Consider the following 16,754-nt stretch of genomic DNA (forward strand, 5'->3'; position numbering starts at 1 on the left):
GGGCCTTAGGGGAGAGAGAGGGCCATAGCTAGGAGGTGGCACACGCTCCCCCCAAGGGGAGTCCGAATAGGATAAGGGGAGGGGGCGCGGCCCCTCTTTCCCTCTCCCTCTCCTTCCTTCTTCTCCTAGTTGGACTAGAAAAGGGAGGAACCTACTCCTACTAGGAGTAGGATTCCCCCCCTTGGGCACACCCCTTGTGGCCGGCCGCCCCCCTCCTCCCCTCCTTTATATACGGGGGAGGGGGCACCCCATAGACACACAAGTTGATCTTTAGCCGTGTGCGGTGCCCCCTCCACAGTTTTCCACCTCGGTCATATTGTCGTAGTGCTTAGGTGAAGCCCTGCGTCGGTAACTTCATCATCACCGTCAACACGCCATCGTGCTAACGGAACTCACCCTCGGCCTCAGCTGGATCAAGAGCATGAGGGACGTCACCGAGCTGAACGTGTGCAGATCACCGAGGTGCCATGCATTTGGTACTTGATCGGTTGGATCGCGAAGACGTTCGACTACATCAACCGCGTTACTTAACGCTTCCGCTTTCGGTTTACGAGGGTACATAGACACACTCTCCCCTCTTGTTGCTATGCATCTCCTTGATAGATCTTGCGTGATCGTAGGAATTTTTTGAAATACTGTGTTCTCCAACAAGAGTAGCTTTATCAAGATTGTGTGTGTGTGTGTGTGAAGAAATTCAACAATTACCAAGATTGTTTATATGAAGAACATCAACGATTACCAGGAAAGTTGCACTCTTGAACTTGCTCTACCTTGCTTTTACTTTATGAAGTTGAAACGAGAACAAGATAGCCACATCTTGTTGAAACTTACATTACCTTGGTTGTTCAGTTTTGTGTGAATCTTGGACAAGAATGTCTGACCATGTTGTGATTGAGTAACCATCATCCCGAGGGGCTCTCATGGTACTGTTTGTTAACCATGATCCCGAGGGGCTCTCGTGGAAGTGTTTGTTTAACCATGATCCTGAAGGGCTCTCATGACAACGTCTGTTAACCACAATCCTGAGGGCTCTCGTGGAAATGTTTGTTAACCATGATCCTAAGGGGCTCTTGTGGAAATGTTTGTTACCATGATCCCGAGGGGCTCTCATGGCAGTGTTTATTAACCACGACCCCGAGGGGCTCTCGTGGCATTGTTTGAGAAACCATGATCCTGAGGGGCTCTCATGGTAAACTAATTGGATAAGACCTACGTTGTTCATTAGGCAATTATGGTTGAAATACCTTGACTAGTAAGTAGAGGCTAGAAGACTAGTAAGTAGAGGCTAGAAGAATAAGTTTTCAAAAAATAAAACGACCACACTTCGCTTGGCTGGTTGAACATCCATAGGGTTGCTACTTCAAAGTTTGTGATTTGCCAATACATTTGATGTATTGACCCTTGTGGCTGCAATATATTATGTTGCAGGATTTTCCGTATCACAGAAGAGGTACGAAGTAGGGTTATGATGCTATACTCAACTGCTGCCTGTGTGTGGACGGGCATCACAAGACTAGAATATTATTTCCACTGCATGATTGTATTGTAAGCTAGCCCATGAGCTAGCAGGTATGTACTGTGTTAAAGTCTGGATCTGCGATGTAATACTATGACATGTGTTATTTCTTGGTATTTCATCGTCAACTATGCGTGCCAGCAATCGACCCAGGGACTGGCACATAAAGCACAAAGATTCGGGATCCCTCTCGGGACTGGGTCGTGACAGTGAAGGGGCCTCACTCATCATTACCGCCGAAAGGCCATGAAATATATCACTTTTGTAGTAAAGGTTAGGACGTGAAGGTAATTCGAGATGATAGTAAAAGCCTATATTATGTAGATGCATAGGTTGCGTTAGAAGCATACCAATGGGAATTCCAGACTTCTTGAGAACGCCTTACTCCTCTGTTAGTTCCACTTGTTACCCTTGTTGTTGTTTTTATTACTTTTTATGTTATTTACTTTCAGTTCGCTTTTCACCAAGACAATTATTTATTTGCGCCCACTTTGCCTGGAGTCTACAATTACTTGTAGGTGTAAATCCATAATTCACTACAAGAGGAAACAATTGATTCCTATGCTCCATGTGGGATCGATACCCTCACTTCGAAAAGACTACAACTAAACCATGTGCACTTGCAGGCCACCAATTACAAGTATGGCTAGCTTGGAGGTGGATTGCTGCGGTGGTGAAGATGGTGGTGACTATGGAGATGAGATGGGAAATGGTGGCAGCTAGGGTTCGTGAATGGCTTCTGGTGCGGAGATGGAGGTTTCTGGCGATGCTCTTTCATGATGCTAGTACATAGCCCTTTATAGAAGTTGGAGTGCTGGACGCCACGGTGTCGTGGGCACTTGGTACGTGCGCATGTGCTGGTACCAAATGTCATCTTGCACTCTATTTCCTCTGGTGCACCTCCCAATTTTTCTCTTCTTTCTCCATTTTGCTTCTTCCCATATAAGTGATGATTTTTATCCATGTATAGCTTCTTTTCTCGCGAAAAAATAAAGAGAGGATTTCACAATCTCATGCATTCATTAGTCATTAGTGGCAATATCGAAGGAAATATATCAGATTTTATACGATAAACTAGTTTATACAATGATGTGATGAGGATAAAAAACACTCATCACCCGCTTTGCAGCATGCCAAGCCGGACGTGAACGTAATAGGTTACCCAACTAGGCCGGGCGCAAATGACACTCACGCGCCGAGCCGACGCACATGTTCCCGGCTGTCGCGAGTGAAACATCCCGGCCGACGCGAGGAGAACGACCCTGACAGGCCAACTTGGCCTCACTAGACGCATGCGGGCACCCTCACCCGGCAGCTGGCACTCCAACCGGGTCCACCCGATGCATGTGGATGTTGACAGGGCAACACAGCCTCACTCGTTGCGCATGGAGCATCGTGCGAGAGGGCGCACACGGGCGCGAAAAAACCACCACAAATAGTTGCTCGGGCGCGCCTGCAACCACACGCCATAGACCCCCGAGGAAAACTAGCCGGGTTTGGGGCGATCATGGAGATCAGACGGTCGGGAGAGCGCGATGGAGCTAGCGGTGTGAGGCACAGGCAAAAGGACGACGCGGAGGACATTCTAACGTGCCAAATCCCCCATGGGGCGAGTACTCCAGCATCCTATAAGTAATATCTTACTACAACCATCAAACAAAAAAATTGCAAATGCACGGATCCCGCCGCCCATGAGCACCTGTGTGCCCTCCCTCCTCAACAACGGCGGCAAGTATTCAGAATGTGGGCTCACCGACGATCCGCCGAGAAGATAATCGCCGATTCAATCGCTCGTCGAGAAGAGGAGAACGAGAGAGAAGTGGGGGAAGTGATACGTGGTTTCCAAAACTCGAACAAGCGCACCTCTGAAATTGAAGATGTCAGGTGGAACTAAATGCAACGATACGGCTCGCGACAGTTGGTTCCCGGTGCGGTGCTTCGCTGTGGCCCACCGGTCATAGAGTAAACGGCTAGAAGAAAACGTCTAAGCACACTCGAACGGCCCACTACCCACGATGCCCGCACGCCTCGCCCGCGAACGAAACCAACCACGAACAATGCGAGTCACACGATCTAAAATGGACGGCATTGAGTGTGTTCGGTTTTGTTGCAAAAAAGATGTGGCTCTTCGGATATGTTTTTGGTATTTCTATTGCAATATATATTTTTGACGGGGATTTTTGTTGCAAGATATCATCGATAAATTTTAAGCATGCGCTTTTTGTTTGTCGTTTTCTCACATATATTGACGGAATAGAAAATGGGGACAACATTGCGTAAATAGATGTCCCATCCCTATTTTAAGGGCCTACTAGGTTCGTAACGGCGAGTAGAGTGATTAGGAATCTATAGACCCATCCTAACCTTTGCTTAACTATTTCAGACACTTACGCAACAACCCAAAATGCACACATCTCTAAATCGATGCCACAAAATCCACGGGCAAGAGCGTGGTAACAGCTAATAGCTTGTATAAATAAACAAAAAAAAGGAGCGTGGTAACAGCTGGATCATGATGGTGCATAATATTTCTGATTCAGGTCCTGTAACTTTTGCCTTTCAAGCTCTCGTATTTGGTGTCACGCTGGAAAAAGACGCAACAAGCCCGAGGAAAAAAAGCAGTCGTATTGGAGAAACGACATTTCTCCAATTTCGGAAGTGGCAAAGTTTCCACCTCATCATCATCAAGAGCGCAAAATCATCGTCAGCTATCCATCGCAAGGCACCAGCACACACACTGCACGAATCCGGCCGAAGCTGTGTGCGACCCGTACACGCACGGCCGACGGGAGCGCCTCCGCCTCCGGTCAGCCCGGCCCGGCCCGGTCCGGGCCCGGCTTAGGCCACCTGTACGGCTCTACCCCTGCATCCTCCGTTGGTCTCAACAACGCACGCACCCCTCTCACACCGTCGTCCTCGCCAACGCCAGCGCCAGCGCCTCCATTCTCCCACTCCTTCCATTCCACCCAGCCACGCTCGCCGCCTCGCAGGAGCTCACGGCTCGCAGCCGCCTCGTCGTCCTCCTGCTCTCCGCCGGAGGAGTGTGGGCTGGCGAGGCGTGGCGTGCAGTGAAGATCCACCCCAGCCGTGAGATTGGCCACTCTTCTTGGTAAGCGCGCCTAACTTCGTCCGACGGATTGTCAGCTGCGTGACACTGTGCTTACCCGATCCATCCATCCATCCATACACCCACGGTTCGATGGATCTTTTCGTTGCTGCCTGCGTGCGTGCGTGCAATCGAATCCAAATCCTTTTCGTTTATCTCCTCGTCAGTTGGTAACACGGAGATTTGTTAGCTGCGTGGTGCTGTACTAATCCGATCCACCCACCCATGGCTGGATATTATGTCTTCTGTTTTTCGGCGCGCGAGATCGATCTCAGTTGACCGTGTATGACTTTGAACCCAAATTGCGGGTGCACTTTTTTCTCCCTCGCCCCCCCTTTATTTTTGGGTGCTGATGAGTGTGGATCGACCATATCCTGTAATTTCTGTCAAGTGTTAGTAAAAATGGTGGTGAGCGAAGTGACTGCAAAATGCAGCCGTGGTTGTTGAAAAATTACTTTTTTGGGGGTTTGATTCGTCGTAGTAATACCGCCTAGATTTGGATTTTAGAGTAAGAAATGTTTGAATGCGGAAGTAGTTTATGCTTTTGCACATATTATGTTTGCTGGACTTTTAAACTCTGGTCGTCCTTACTGCTCATTTTGGGGAAGTTTTTATCCATTTCCTAGCAAATGTGTAATTCAAAACTATGCATGTTAATAATGGTAAATTAGACATTCAGACACCGTAGGTACAAACAACTGCCAGGAGCAATATCTACAGAAGAGGCTACCAATTGATATTAACCCAGTACTCTATATTGTTGGAGCCTAAATTGTTGTATGGTTTGTTGGAGCCTCAATTGTGGGCTCAATCCCCAGGATTTTTTAGAACCATGCACTGAAATCCAAAGCAATGTTCTAATACGAATTTTTTACATGGTGTGTTTGACGTAATACCTGTTGCCTTGTCCGTGCAATGATCATTGTGACTTCTGTTCCGTAAACTGTGGCTTCTATTCTCTCTATGTTCGGTACTTCCGTATATGAGTGTTTCAGCTATGCTGTTATCAGCTGCTAAGTTTTAGTCAGATCTTAGGTGGTCCAGACTCATGCCTAAATGTTGTTTCCTGGGCCATATTCCAGTCAGAAAAAAATGGTTGAATCCATTGATACTTGTACTGGGATAGTTTGCCTTCTTGCTAGCTTGGGAGTTATAACTTCTTATTTTATGAACAATTATAGTAGTACTCGATTCAATCGGTTCTAGAAACTAATGTCACTTTTTTAGGCTGCAACAAACTCCTGAATTTTCTATGCATTGCATATGAAACAACAAGCTAACAAATTTACCATCTGTAGGTTTTAGGCACCGTGAGTTACTTTTCTTTTCCTGTTTAGATGTAGGTTAGCTAGTGCCCACAAAGTTACAGTTTAAATATGGGAGGAATGATCTGCTTGGCCACTTGTAGTTCTGCAGTTGGCAGCTGATGTTGCTATAGTTCAACATGGCACTAGCAGATGGCTGCCCTGCAGCCAGTTTCAATGATAAGAACACTTTTAGATGTAGGTTGTTATTCAAGAGGTCCCCAAGACAAACATTTTAACCAAAACTCCAGTAGAAAAGGTAACTGAGTTATGTGTTAGCATATGTGTTGTGAGTTACATACTTCGTTTCTACTGTTCACCAGATCTGGTACCCCGGCTTGGCGAGCATTCCCCCCTGCCCCCTCATTCTGATGCAACCTTTTCTGATCTCCCATGTGGCCTTCTCCAGCCAGAGATCCCCTGTCAACATCCTCGTGAGCAATGATCCATTCAGTTTATTGTGAATTTATTTGCTGTGTATGGAGTAATACCACTTGCTAAGCTAGTATTCCATATATATGGGATGATTTGTTGGACTAGAACCCCAACTGTCATGGAAACATTCTACAGGATTTTCTAGAGCCGTGAGATATCAGTGTTATAAACACTTGTTTGTTCTTGGCCCATGTTTCCTTGTCCAATTCTTTTTCTTACAAATGCAAAAGGATGATCTGTTAAGACTTTAATCAATGTCTTTGGCATATTACACAATATCACCTGGTTCATGCAATAACTCATTCTTACTGTATTCCTTCAATTGTAGCTTTCTGAGTTAGGATCTTCGGCGCCCATGTGCATCCTCTTCTATTAGCTTGAAAAAGGTACTCCCATGTTTTCACAAATTGTGAAGAAAATATCTCTAAATTGTGCAAAAATATGTGTGCTAGCAAAACCTTGTGCTAGAATATGGCAGTTTATTATCTGTACAAAAATGCAAAGAGATAAATGACTAATGTATCAACTATGCTCGTACATTTCTCATACAGCTCAGAAATATACATATTTTGACTCAATTATTTGCTATAGCCTGGTAGACATATACTCGTACAATGTGCGCGTATGTTTTTTTACTCAAATTTGGAAATGTACAAGTGCTTTTTCCCACATGTGAGCATACACACCCTAAAGCACTCATGTGTTTATTATTCTATTCTCTGTATGTTCCGCACTTCGTGTTTTGAGCTATGCTGTTATCAGCTACTAAGTTTTAGTCAGGTCTTGGGGATGGTCCTGGTCCAAACTCACCTACGCCTCATTTATCTCAGGAAACTAGTTGAAATCAATTGATACTTATATCAAAGTAGTTTTCCTTCTAGGCTCCTAGCTAGGTACATAGTTGTTACTGTTATCTTTATTTGTTTGAACAGCTACTTTCGTTGCCATATTTTGTACTGTTAGTAAATAAGTTTCTCGATAGTTCTAGTAGTACTTGATTCACTATGTTCCAACAGACACCTTAACTGCTATATGCTTCTTTTGTGCAGTATATCTGTGAATACTAAGGCACAAGTTGTCCTTTGAAATTTTTGGTCTGGCTAAAGCCAATTTTATATCCACCAACTTTCATGGTAAGAGTATTTCCCTTCTTATCTGCATGCAAAGTATATTGCAGATTTATCCTAGGTTTATGTTCTGCTGTTCAGATGAAAGTTGACAAAACATGGACTAATATGCTCTCTGTCCTTTGCTATGTTACAGATGGATTATCTTGAAATCAAGAACGGAGAAGAATATCTGGTAAATCTGTTTATTCATGTATATATATTATATCAGAGCTATGTGTTTACATATCATTGATCCCAATCTCATACCTCCGTTTTTCTTTTTCTTTTGTGTGTGCAGATGGGTCCTATTCAAATCAAGGATAACGAAGGGAATCCTGAAGAGATGCTTGTTGACCAGCCGCATTTTCTAGAACCCATATGTCCAGAGGAAGTCAATGAAGATACACGAGTATACCCTCGTGTAGGGGATGAGTACCAGGTGGAAGTTCCAAATCTAGCAACAGAAGAGGAACGCATGAAATTAAGGTCTTTGCCAGTTGATGGTAGCAGAATGTTCGGTTTTGAGTATCCTGTGGTAGTTGGATTAACTATTCCAGTCACATGGACCCCAAATACAAGCACTCATGTTAAAGGAGAATGGAGGGAATTTTCAGGACACACTTTGTGTGATTCAGAAGATGATCATAACAGCCACATCAGTGCAATTATCCCAAGAAGTTTACCTCAACACAGCATTTATCCAGATTGTCTGCGCTGTAAAGTTGAATATGATGATCATGGTGAGAAATTCCCAAAATCTGCTGGGCAAGACATGTACTGCTTGCCGAAAAGCGAAGTTTTAAGCTGTTCTTGTGTAAAGAGGGAAGTCAGTGATTATATTCCATTGCCTGGAATGCCAAGATACTTCTGGTCTGTTGAAGAGGAACAGACTTTACTTCTTGGTCTCTACATTTTTGGCAAAAATCTTGTTCAGGTGACGAAATTTATAAAGAGCAAGACAATGGGAGAAGTTCTATCCTACTACTATGGAGAATTTTTTAAGTCTGAAGCATATAAACGATGGTCTGCATGTAGAAAAGTAAGAAGCAGGAGATGTATACTTGGGTTGCGTATATTCTCTGGTTCCAGACAGCAGGAACTGTTGTCACGTTTGCTTGCTGGCGTAGCAAGGGAAGTTCAAGATCCTTTGCTCGAGGTGTGTTGAACTTTAATTTCCTCCTTTTTGTTCCTATTCTTTTACTCTATTAGATCCTTTGAATCATTGGCACATGGAAAGCCGATGTTTTGGGATGGGCTTCCTTTCATTAGCACAGCCACAATATTTTTCCCTGGTATGATCATTACAATCATATCTCTTCTGCTTTTGAAAAGTCCTGGAATTTTGTATACTTGTTCACCTCTATTTAATTATGTTGCTGTTGTCGTCGTCTTACTTATTTTCTGTAGGATGCTCCTGCATTTTCGCATAGCATGTCTTTGCATTGATGTTCACCTATACCAGTTTATGCTCCTGCTAGTTTTTTCGAGAGGCTGACAATTATATATTACCATCTGCAGGTCTTCAAGACATTCAATGAGGGGACATCTGACTTTGAGCAGTTTATTTTATGCTTAAAGTCCACAGTTGGTGCACAGGTTCTTGTAGAAGCAGTTGGAATTGGCAAAGGAAAGTATGACTTGACTGGATTTGCATTAGATCCTAGTAGAAACCATGCTATTTCGGGCCGTGCAGAAATACCTATTGGCAAGGCTTGCTCATCGCTTTCGTCTGGAGATATCATAAAATATTTGACTGGTGATTTCAGACTAAGCAAGGCGAAATCTAATGATCTATTTTGGGAAGCTGTCTGGCCTCGCTTACTTGCAAGAGGGTGGCACTCCGAGCAGCCGAAAGATTCCTCACTAGTCGGTAAGCAGGCCTTAGTCTTCCTCATTCCAGGTGTAAAGAAATTTTCCAGAAAGAAACTCGTCAAAGGAAATCATTACTTTGATTCTGTCAGCGATGTCTTGAGAAAAGTTGCATCTGAACCAAGGCTGCTTGATTTTGGAGTCCAAGGTGATAATAATGGAGGTGAGGTTAAGATTGCAATTGGATGGGTCAATGATGTTGAACCTGACAAAAGCACACTTGCTGACAAGAAACCTGCTTCCTATATCCGGCCCAGTGAACCAGGGTGTTCCCCTGAGCTTATGAAATTTACTGTGGTGGACACTAGTTTTGGTAAAGGGGAAGAACCATGTAAGGTAAGGTCACTAAGAAATCTACCTACAGATGCCGGTCATGGCTACAGTTCTTCACCACATTCCGGCGATTCTGTCAGTGTGAACTCAGAAGAACATTCAGATTCAGAAGACAGTTCTGAAACTTATGAAGATCTGGATACCGATGAGAGGAAAACTGATGCAAGCTATGTTGACGAGGAGAGAAAAAACAATCCCCCAACTGGTGATAAGATGGATGCTGATGCACTTCATAAGATTTCTTCCTTTCCAGGCAGAGTCAATGGTCACATTTCAGTTGATCAATGTGTTGGCACAATGAATAATGTCTGCTCTTCCACTGGAACAGTTCTTCCTGTTGGTAATCAGAGGATACATGCTACCAATTCTTCAACTGAAATTAATTTTCAGTTTGATCCAAGAGTAAATCCTGAACCTCAAGTTTTCTTAGCACCTATGCCAAAGAGAAGAAGGTTAGTTTCTTTCAAGAATGAAAGAACTGGTCGCAAAGGAACTGCTGTCAGTAAAAGACATTATGGGAAGCAAGCTGACGCCCCACTGCAACCTGTGCCTAAAGCAAATGAAGCAAGTGCAGGGGCCAACCCTTTTGTATGGAGCACAATTTCAAGCTCATCAACCAACATAACCTTTGGCACTAATAGCAATCACACATATTGCGGACAGCTTCACAATGTGGCCCCTAATGTTGAAGTGGTTTACAAGGAAAAAGCTCAACGTAAGCATGTTATTGATCTGAATATCCCTCAAATGCCTTCTGATTATGAGTCGGCTACAAGTTATATCCAACCTTCATCTGACAATAATGCAATAACCATGGACATACCTATGCATCCCTCAGAAAACAAGGAGGCGGATGACTGCCTTCCAGATATCAATACCTCTGGTAGTGCAATCTTGAGTGAGCAGCTTTCTTTCAACTCGAGGAGGCAGAGTACCAGAAGCCGCCCACCAACATCCCGAGCTCTGGAAGCTCTTGCATGTGGCTTCATGGGGAAGCAGAAAGGTGGGGAGGGAAATTTCCCATCTTCTAGCAGGAGCAGCAGACCTGTCCGACGACCACGAAGATCAACTGATGTTACAGTTCCATTTCCTTCTGATGGCGTCGGGAGTGGTTCTCATTTTAGTGACCAAGCCATCGCTGTCAATGAATGGCGCATGAGTAATAATCAGTTTCAAATACTTCACAGCGCCCCCTCAAATAACTCCAGTGAAAAAGGGACTCTTGAATTGTTTGGGGCAGACAACTCTACTGATAAAGGAACTCGTGAAATTGTCTGGCATTCTGTAGATGGCATGAAAACGAGTAAGGAGCTACATGTGCAGCAATTGCGTTGAATTGTTCAACCTTCACAGAATGAATTTGTTGCTGGTTAAGAGAATTCCATGATCTTGTGGTTAGAAAGCAAAAGATCACAGATGCCAATCTGTCAAATTTCTGTTTTGGGTTAGGAGATGAATCGAGGAAGCTTATACAGATAATTGTGAATTTCAGCTATAGTTCGGTGCATTTCCGGATGTTTGGGCTTGATTCTTGTCAAAAACATATGAGCCTGAACTAACATGTGATGGATGTTTGCCGTCATTCCTTTTGATTCCAGAAGTGAAGGGAAAAAAGATGAAGAAAATGGCGAGTGCAAGAATCGTGCCCTCGTTGTTAGGATGCCATCTCATGAAGCTTTTACTTCGTTTTATTTATGTGGAGATTTTTCTGATGAGTTATACCTGTACTCTTTACCTTTTTTTGCCTGTACTATGTGGAGTTTCTAGAAAACTGTGTAATCGTGTGCCCATATAAGAACCATAGCTTAGCTGAACTTTGAAGTCTTGCATTGTCCCGTAATTCAAAAAGGAGAACGCAAAATAGACATGTTCATTGCATATTTGTTTAATTTATTTTTTTGCTAGTGCCGTGTTCCAAATGTTCAAATTTCTGTAGCTTTTGCTCTTTTAGTTTGAGTTGCAGGTAGTGACAGTATATGGGACTAGATTTGCTTAGCCGGGTATTGTGGCTCTGTAACATTTACTAGTTGTGGGTAGTGGCAGTATGTGGGGCTAGATTTGCTTAGCCGGCTATTGTGGCTCTGTAACATTTACTAGTTGCGGAACCGCGCTTTGAATGTTGGCTGAGGAGAAAAACACTCAAACATCCCATTATTGATGCGTCCTAGTTCTAGAGAAAAACTACATTAAGGAGTATTTTGGCACTGCTTCTATGTCGCAAAACCTATGTTTCGTAAGGCCAATTCTTGATCAAAGACTAAAAAAGTACTCCCTCCGTTCATTTTTGTAAGACGTTTTAGACATTTAAGACAGCACCTAAAACAGTTCAATTTCAGTTGTCTTAAATGACTTACAAAAGTGAACAGAGGGAGTATATAAATAAATCATGAAACGTGTGGATGCCTTATAGTATAATTCAGTGGAGGGTAACAGATATACACCAAATGTTCTATACTTTTTAATGCCCGAAATAATGAACTTATGCTGCCTAGCCTTATAGTTGGCCAAAGAATACATCAACAGTAGTCCAAAGAATAGTTGCATTGCACACACGCATGGTACATATAGGCATCGAATTCAACATACAAATTTTACAGGCAAAACTGCCCATGCTTTGTCTCTAGGGGAAAACTTCCCTCGCTGCAACTGCCGTGGTAACTGCATGGCCTGTGTCCCCTCTCCATGCCTCCTCTCCCTTCGGCCATTCATGCCATCTGCGGGAACAAACTCCGGTTGTGTCTTCTTCAGCAACCATCACATCCATGAGACGAGACCATGGGCCTTCTGAGACCACCATATATTACGAACGGAGGCAGAGCTGCTACCTCGGAAGCGAAGGCATGGTCTGCAGAGGCCCTTTGCCGGCGTCGATCCGGCCGGAGCCCGACGCGAACTTGGCCGGGTCTATCCGGGCCGAGCCCGACGCGAACATCTTCCGGTCGATGGACAGGTAGCGGTTGGAGCCGAAGGTGCCGGTGCTCTCCATGGACCGCATGTACTCGGAAGCGTTGTTCTCGATGATGAGCGCGTCCTCCAGCTCCCGCGCGATGTCCTCCATGCTCGGGCGGAAGGTCGAGAAGGACTCGGTGCACGCCGTGGCCACCTCCAGCACCCTCCACATGGCCTCCGAGCAGTACTGCCCCTTTATGCCAGGGTCCACGATCTCCTCGATCCTGAAGTCCCGTATGTATGGCTTTGCCTGTGTAACAGTGACCATGTCCATGGTGTAAAATTGGATGAGCTGATGACACTTCAGAGTTCTGATAATGAAACTGAAGTTACTGTTTTCGATTTTCCTGGAACAACCGTGAAATGTATAACTAGAACTAGCAGCAGCTGTAGATAAAAATGCATGGTTTGTGATGGTGTGCAATGAAAACTTACCCACTCGACTAAGCTCCATTCGCTCCGAGGCCTCTGAACATCGAGGGGCTCCCTTCCGGTTACGATTTCCAAGAGAACCACCCCGAAGCTGAACACGTCACTTTTGGTCGATAACACCTGAGTGGAATAGTATCTAAAAGATATGGAGTATTCGCAATCAGATAGATGGTAAAGCAATGGATACATAATATGCAGTGCACAAAAATAGTACTACTATCAATACAGACAGATTTGTACCAATATTTCGCATGGTGAAATCAATGTACAAACTTACTCAGGATCCAAGTATCCAGCAGTGCCTCTCACTTCCATTGATGCAACACTGTCGCCTTCTTGAGGTGCATACTTTGAAAACCCAAAGTCGGCAACCTTACCACACATGCTCTGATCCAGAAGTATGTTGCTAGACTTAACATCTCTGTGTATGATGCAGCGGCCAGCAAAATTGTGAAGATATACTAGTCCTGAGCAAGAAACAAATTTATGTTAAGTTGTAATAACTCAAAAGAAGCATTTGCAGTTTTGCAATATCAAAATATTTGAAGAGGAAGAATGAAGATAAAGTAGCATTTAGTGGCCGTAAATTACATAAGAACAATTAGTTCAAATCCTACTGTAGATAATATCAAGAACTTAAAAAAAACATTAACTACACTACTAACCTTTAGCAGCACCAATGCAAACTGATATTCTGGTTGGCCAATCAAGAACTTTTCGTTTTGATGCCTCACCTAAATGAAACAAAAATCAGAAAAGAAGGATCTTAAGTTGAAAAGTAGCTAAATCTTCACAAAGCTTTATACCGTAGAGGCGATCCTGTAGCGAGCCATTGGACATGAGTGGATAAACCAAAATCTGTTGATCCTTTTCACAGCAATAGCCAATTAGAGGGACCAAGTTGTCATGCCACACAGTAGAAAGTAGCCGTAACTGTCAATCGACAAATTCAGTCGTTAGAGGAACTTTGTGCGCGAACTGTGTCAATTGATAAATTCAGTGAATTTCGTGCGCAAAATGATTATTTTAGTACAAAGATACTGGAATAAACAAACTAACTGGAGCAATTGAGCATTTATGTTAGGGGCGCTGGCCAAATTACAGGTTATAAGGATGCAAGTGGCATGCCGCTAAGCCCGCAAAACCTCACGGCTGGTATACAAATCGTACTAAGTAACTGAAATGGCATCAATGCACGACTCAGGCGACATACAGCATGAAGCGGACTTATGCGGGTTGCTGCTTGCATAGATTACGAAAAATCACTGGCGAGAAGAGTGTTATGCAACCTGAACAATATTTTTTTTGTATCAAAAAATAAGAGCAACCTATTGCCGGCATGATTTCTTTATGGAGGTGTGTGCAGAATCTGCCATTACCTCATTGTTAAACTCGCGTGTTCCCTGAGTCGATGCAGGTGAGCGGACTTTTACTGCGACTTGTTGGCCATGTGCTAGAGTACCTTGATAAACAGCTCCAAACCCACCCCCTCCTATCAGTTTCTTGAAATGATTTGTTGCACTCTGGATTGATTTGTAGGAAAACTGTTGTACTGCAGGATTTGTAGTTATATGGATGCTGCGTTCTTCGAAAACAGGATCTGCATTGACCAGTATGAAGAAACACATTCATTTGTTCGTTCCATATTTTCCTCATTTCACTAATCTAACAAGATATACACAGCAGCAAAATAAAGGTTTCTGATACCATGCACATGCACAGATGAACTCAGTGATGCACACACAATGAAGAGTTGCGCAACATGAGCTAACTACACAGGCAGGTGTGCACAATATCTAATAGCTGTGTGTGGCAGCAGGGGACATACTTGTTGTAGAAGCACAGTCTGATTTCTGAGAGCGTCGTTCGCGTTTGTTGAAACAAGTGAAGAACAATCCCAGTGCAAAAGTACATGCCAAAGATCCTCCAGCAAGACCGCTAACAACAAATGTTCTCTGATTGGCAGCTCCAGGTGGACTACTGTGCTCTCCAGCAGCACAGCCTCCATCGCTTTATGATTTTCATATAGCAATTTCAGCAGAATTATGTCACCGTTAATAATGACCAGATCAAGGTGAACATCAGAACATAAATCTCACCTGAAATCCAGGTTGGTAGACAGGCCATCAGGTAGCTGATTGCTCAACAAGGGGTTGCACTTCACTGACCTGGATCAACAACCATGCTTGATTAGATCATACTGACATTAGAAGCATTCAAGCATATCGAATGCAAACAGAATGATCAGAACTGAAAGCACGGGTCTATATAATAACATTTTAATTTGAGTGATGCCTAGGATCCAACCAGTAAGACCCAGGATGAGTTTGTTCTGGACAATCACATTTTATGGTAAGAAGTGGAACAAGGCAAACACGCTTACAGCTTCAGCAGGTGAGTGAGAGCAGAGAAAGATTCCGGAATAGACCCGGTGAAGTTATTGCCCTGCAGATCACTGCACCCACAAGTAATAAGAACACATAGAAAATCTCTAGAACAAGGCATTGAACATTCAAAAAGAAACACAGACACTGAAGCATACATCTCAGTTAGCTCCGTCAGGTTCCCGATCACGGCAGGAATTGGCCCTTGTAGTTCCTTAGAAGAAAAGTTCCTGTCCAGACACCAGCGTATATCAGATTGGTAGCAACCGCACACCACCTCTCAGACTCAATGTCTCTAGGGTCTTAATTCATATGGTAAAATAATAAAAAGAGGCACATATATGCCAGTAAAAAAAGCAGGGTGTGAACATTATCACTATCCCATGGGCACTTACAGCTTAGCTACGACCTGGTTACCATCTAGTAATCGGCAAGAGAAGCCTTCCCAGGCAGATGGGGAGCACGGGTCTCCTCCATTCCATGACTTGAGCATCTCATGTCCTGGGTTCCTTTCCCATAGCTCCTCCTTGAGTCGCTTCGCCACATCCACTGCACAACAAGGTCAGCAAGAAAGTCCATATCAGGTCAGAAAAACAGGCATCGGATTTGGCAGTGAACAGCAAAATTAAGCGTGCTTGTCACATCAATCACATGCAGAGTACTTTGGCACCGAAGTTTACACCGATTCAGCCAATCGGTCGAACAGACCAGCAGCAAGACCACACTATGCAGTCATGGCGACCAAGCTGCCCAAGAACTGAAAACCTGTCCCCAAATTCTAACTGGCCTGGTTCGGTGATCGATCGATAGTTCAGGGGCTGTGCTGCTGTGGTATACGTATACCTTGGGTGAGTCCATGGGGCGACGCGGCGGCGGCGGCGGCGGAGGTGATCAGGAGCTGCGCGGAGAAGACGAGGAGGAGGAGGAGGGGGAAGCGAGCGACCATATCTCGGGCCCGGCAGCGACCATACGGGCGTGGCGGGCGACGGGAGTGCTGCCGCTGCCGGCCGGCCGAGGGGGGAGAGGGGGTGGTGGAAAGGGTCAGCACTGGGCGGGCGGGTGGGCGGGCGGCTAGTTGGCGCTTTGTTTTGTATAGTTTCGCCGCTTGTCTGCTGGTGCTCGGCAGCGGCACAGTCGGAAGGGTGACGCGGCCGTCGACAGCGACCGCGCGCTTGCTCTGTTGTTGCGCTCTGCGGGCGGCACTGTTTGAGCTCGTCATCGGAGGATATTCTTAGGACTTGTATCCTTCTCGGAGCTCAACGCTACGGTACATGATTGACCGTGAACGACGGTCCCTTGTTTATTTGTTTTGCCTTT

General features: G+C 44.5%; 2 protein-coding genes across 2 annotated transcripts; one reads left to right on the forward strand and one right to left on the reverse strand.

Moving 5' to 3' along the window:
• Positions 1–4,259: 4,259 nt before the first annotated feature.
• Positions 4,260–11,576, forward strand: LOC123188215 (uncharacterized). The gene is made up of 6 exons (XM_044600253.1): positions 4,260–4,625; positions 6,690–6,747; positions 7,411–7,494; positions 7,625–7,663; positions 7,769–8,626; positions 8,989–11,576. The coding sequence occupies exons 3-6, from the start codon at positions 7,492–7,494 to the stop codon at positions 11,005–11,007; spliced, it is 2,919 nt and encodes a 972-aa protein (XP_044456188.1). The 5' UTR covers positions 4,260–4,625; positions 6,690–6,747; positions 7,411–7,491; the 3' UTR covers positions 11,008–11,576.
• A 490-nt stretch (positions 11,577–12,066) lies between these two features.
• On the reverse strand, positions 12,067–16,494 carry LOC123185100 (nodulation receptor kinase). Its single transcript, XM_044597099.1, has 12 exons — positions 16,281–16,494; positions 15,833–15,986; positions 15,596–15,667; positions 15,437–15,508; positions 15,153–15,221; positions 14,882–15,063; positions 14,433–14,653; positions 13,860–13,986; positions 13,719–13,787; positions 13,331–13,520; positions 13,057–13,189; positions 12,067–12,871 (listed from the first exon to the last, which is right to left on the reverse strand). The coding sequence occupies exons 1-12, from the start codon at positions 16,381–16,383 to the stop codon at positions 12,494–12,496; spliced, it is 1,770 nt and encodes a 589-aa protein (XP_044453034.1). The 5' UTR covers positions 16,384–16,494; the 3' UTR covers positions 12,067–12,493.
• Positions 16,495–16,754: the final 260 nt, after the last annotated feature.

Source organism: Triticum aestivum, chromosome 2A, assembly GCF_018294505.1.
Source record: "Triticum aestivum cultivar Chinese Spring chromosome 2A, IWGSC CS RefSeq v2.1, whole genome shotgun sequence".
Classification (NCBI taxonomy): Eukaryota; Viridiplantae; Streptophyta; class Magnoliopsida; order Poales; family Poaceae; genus Triticum; species Triticum aestivum.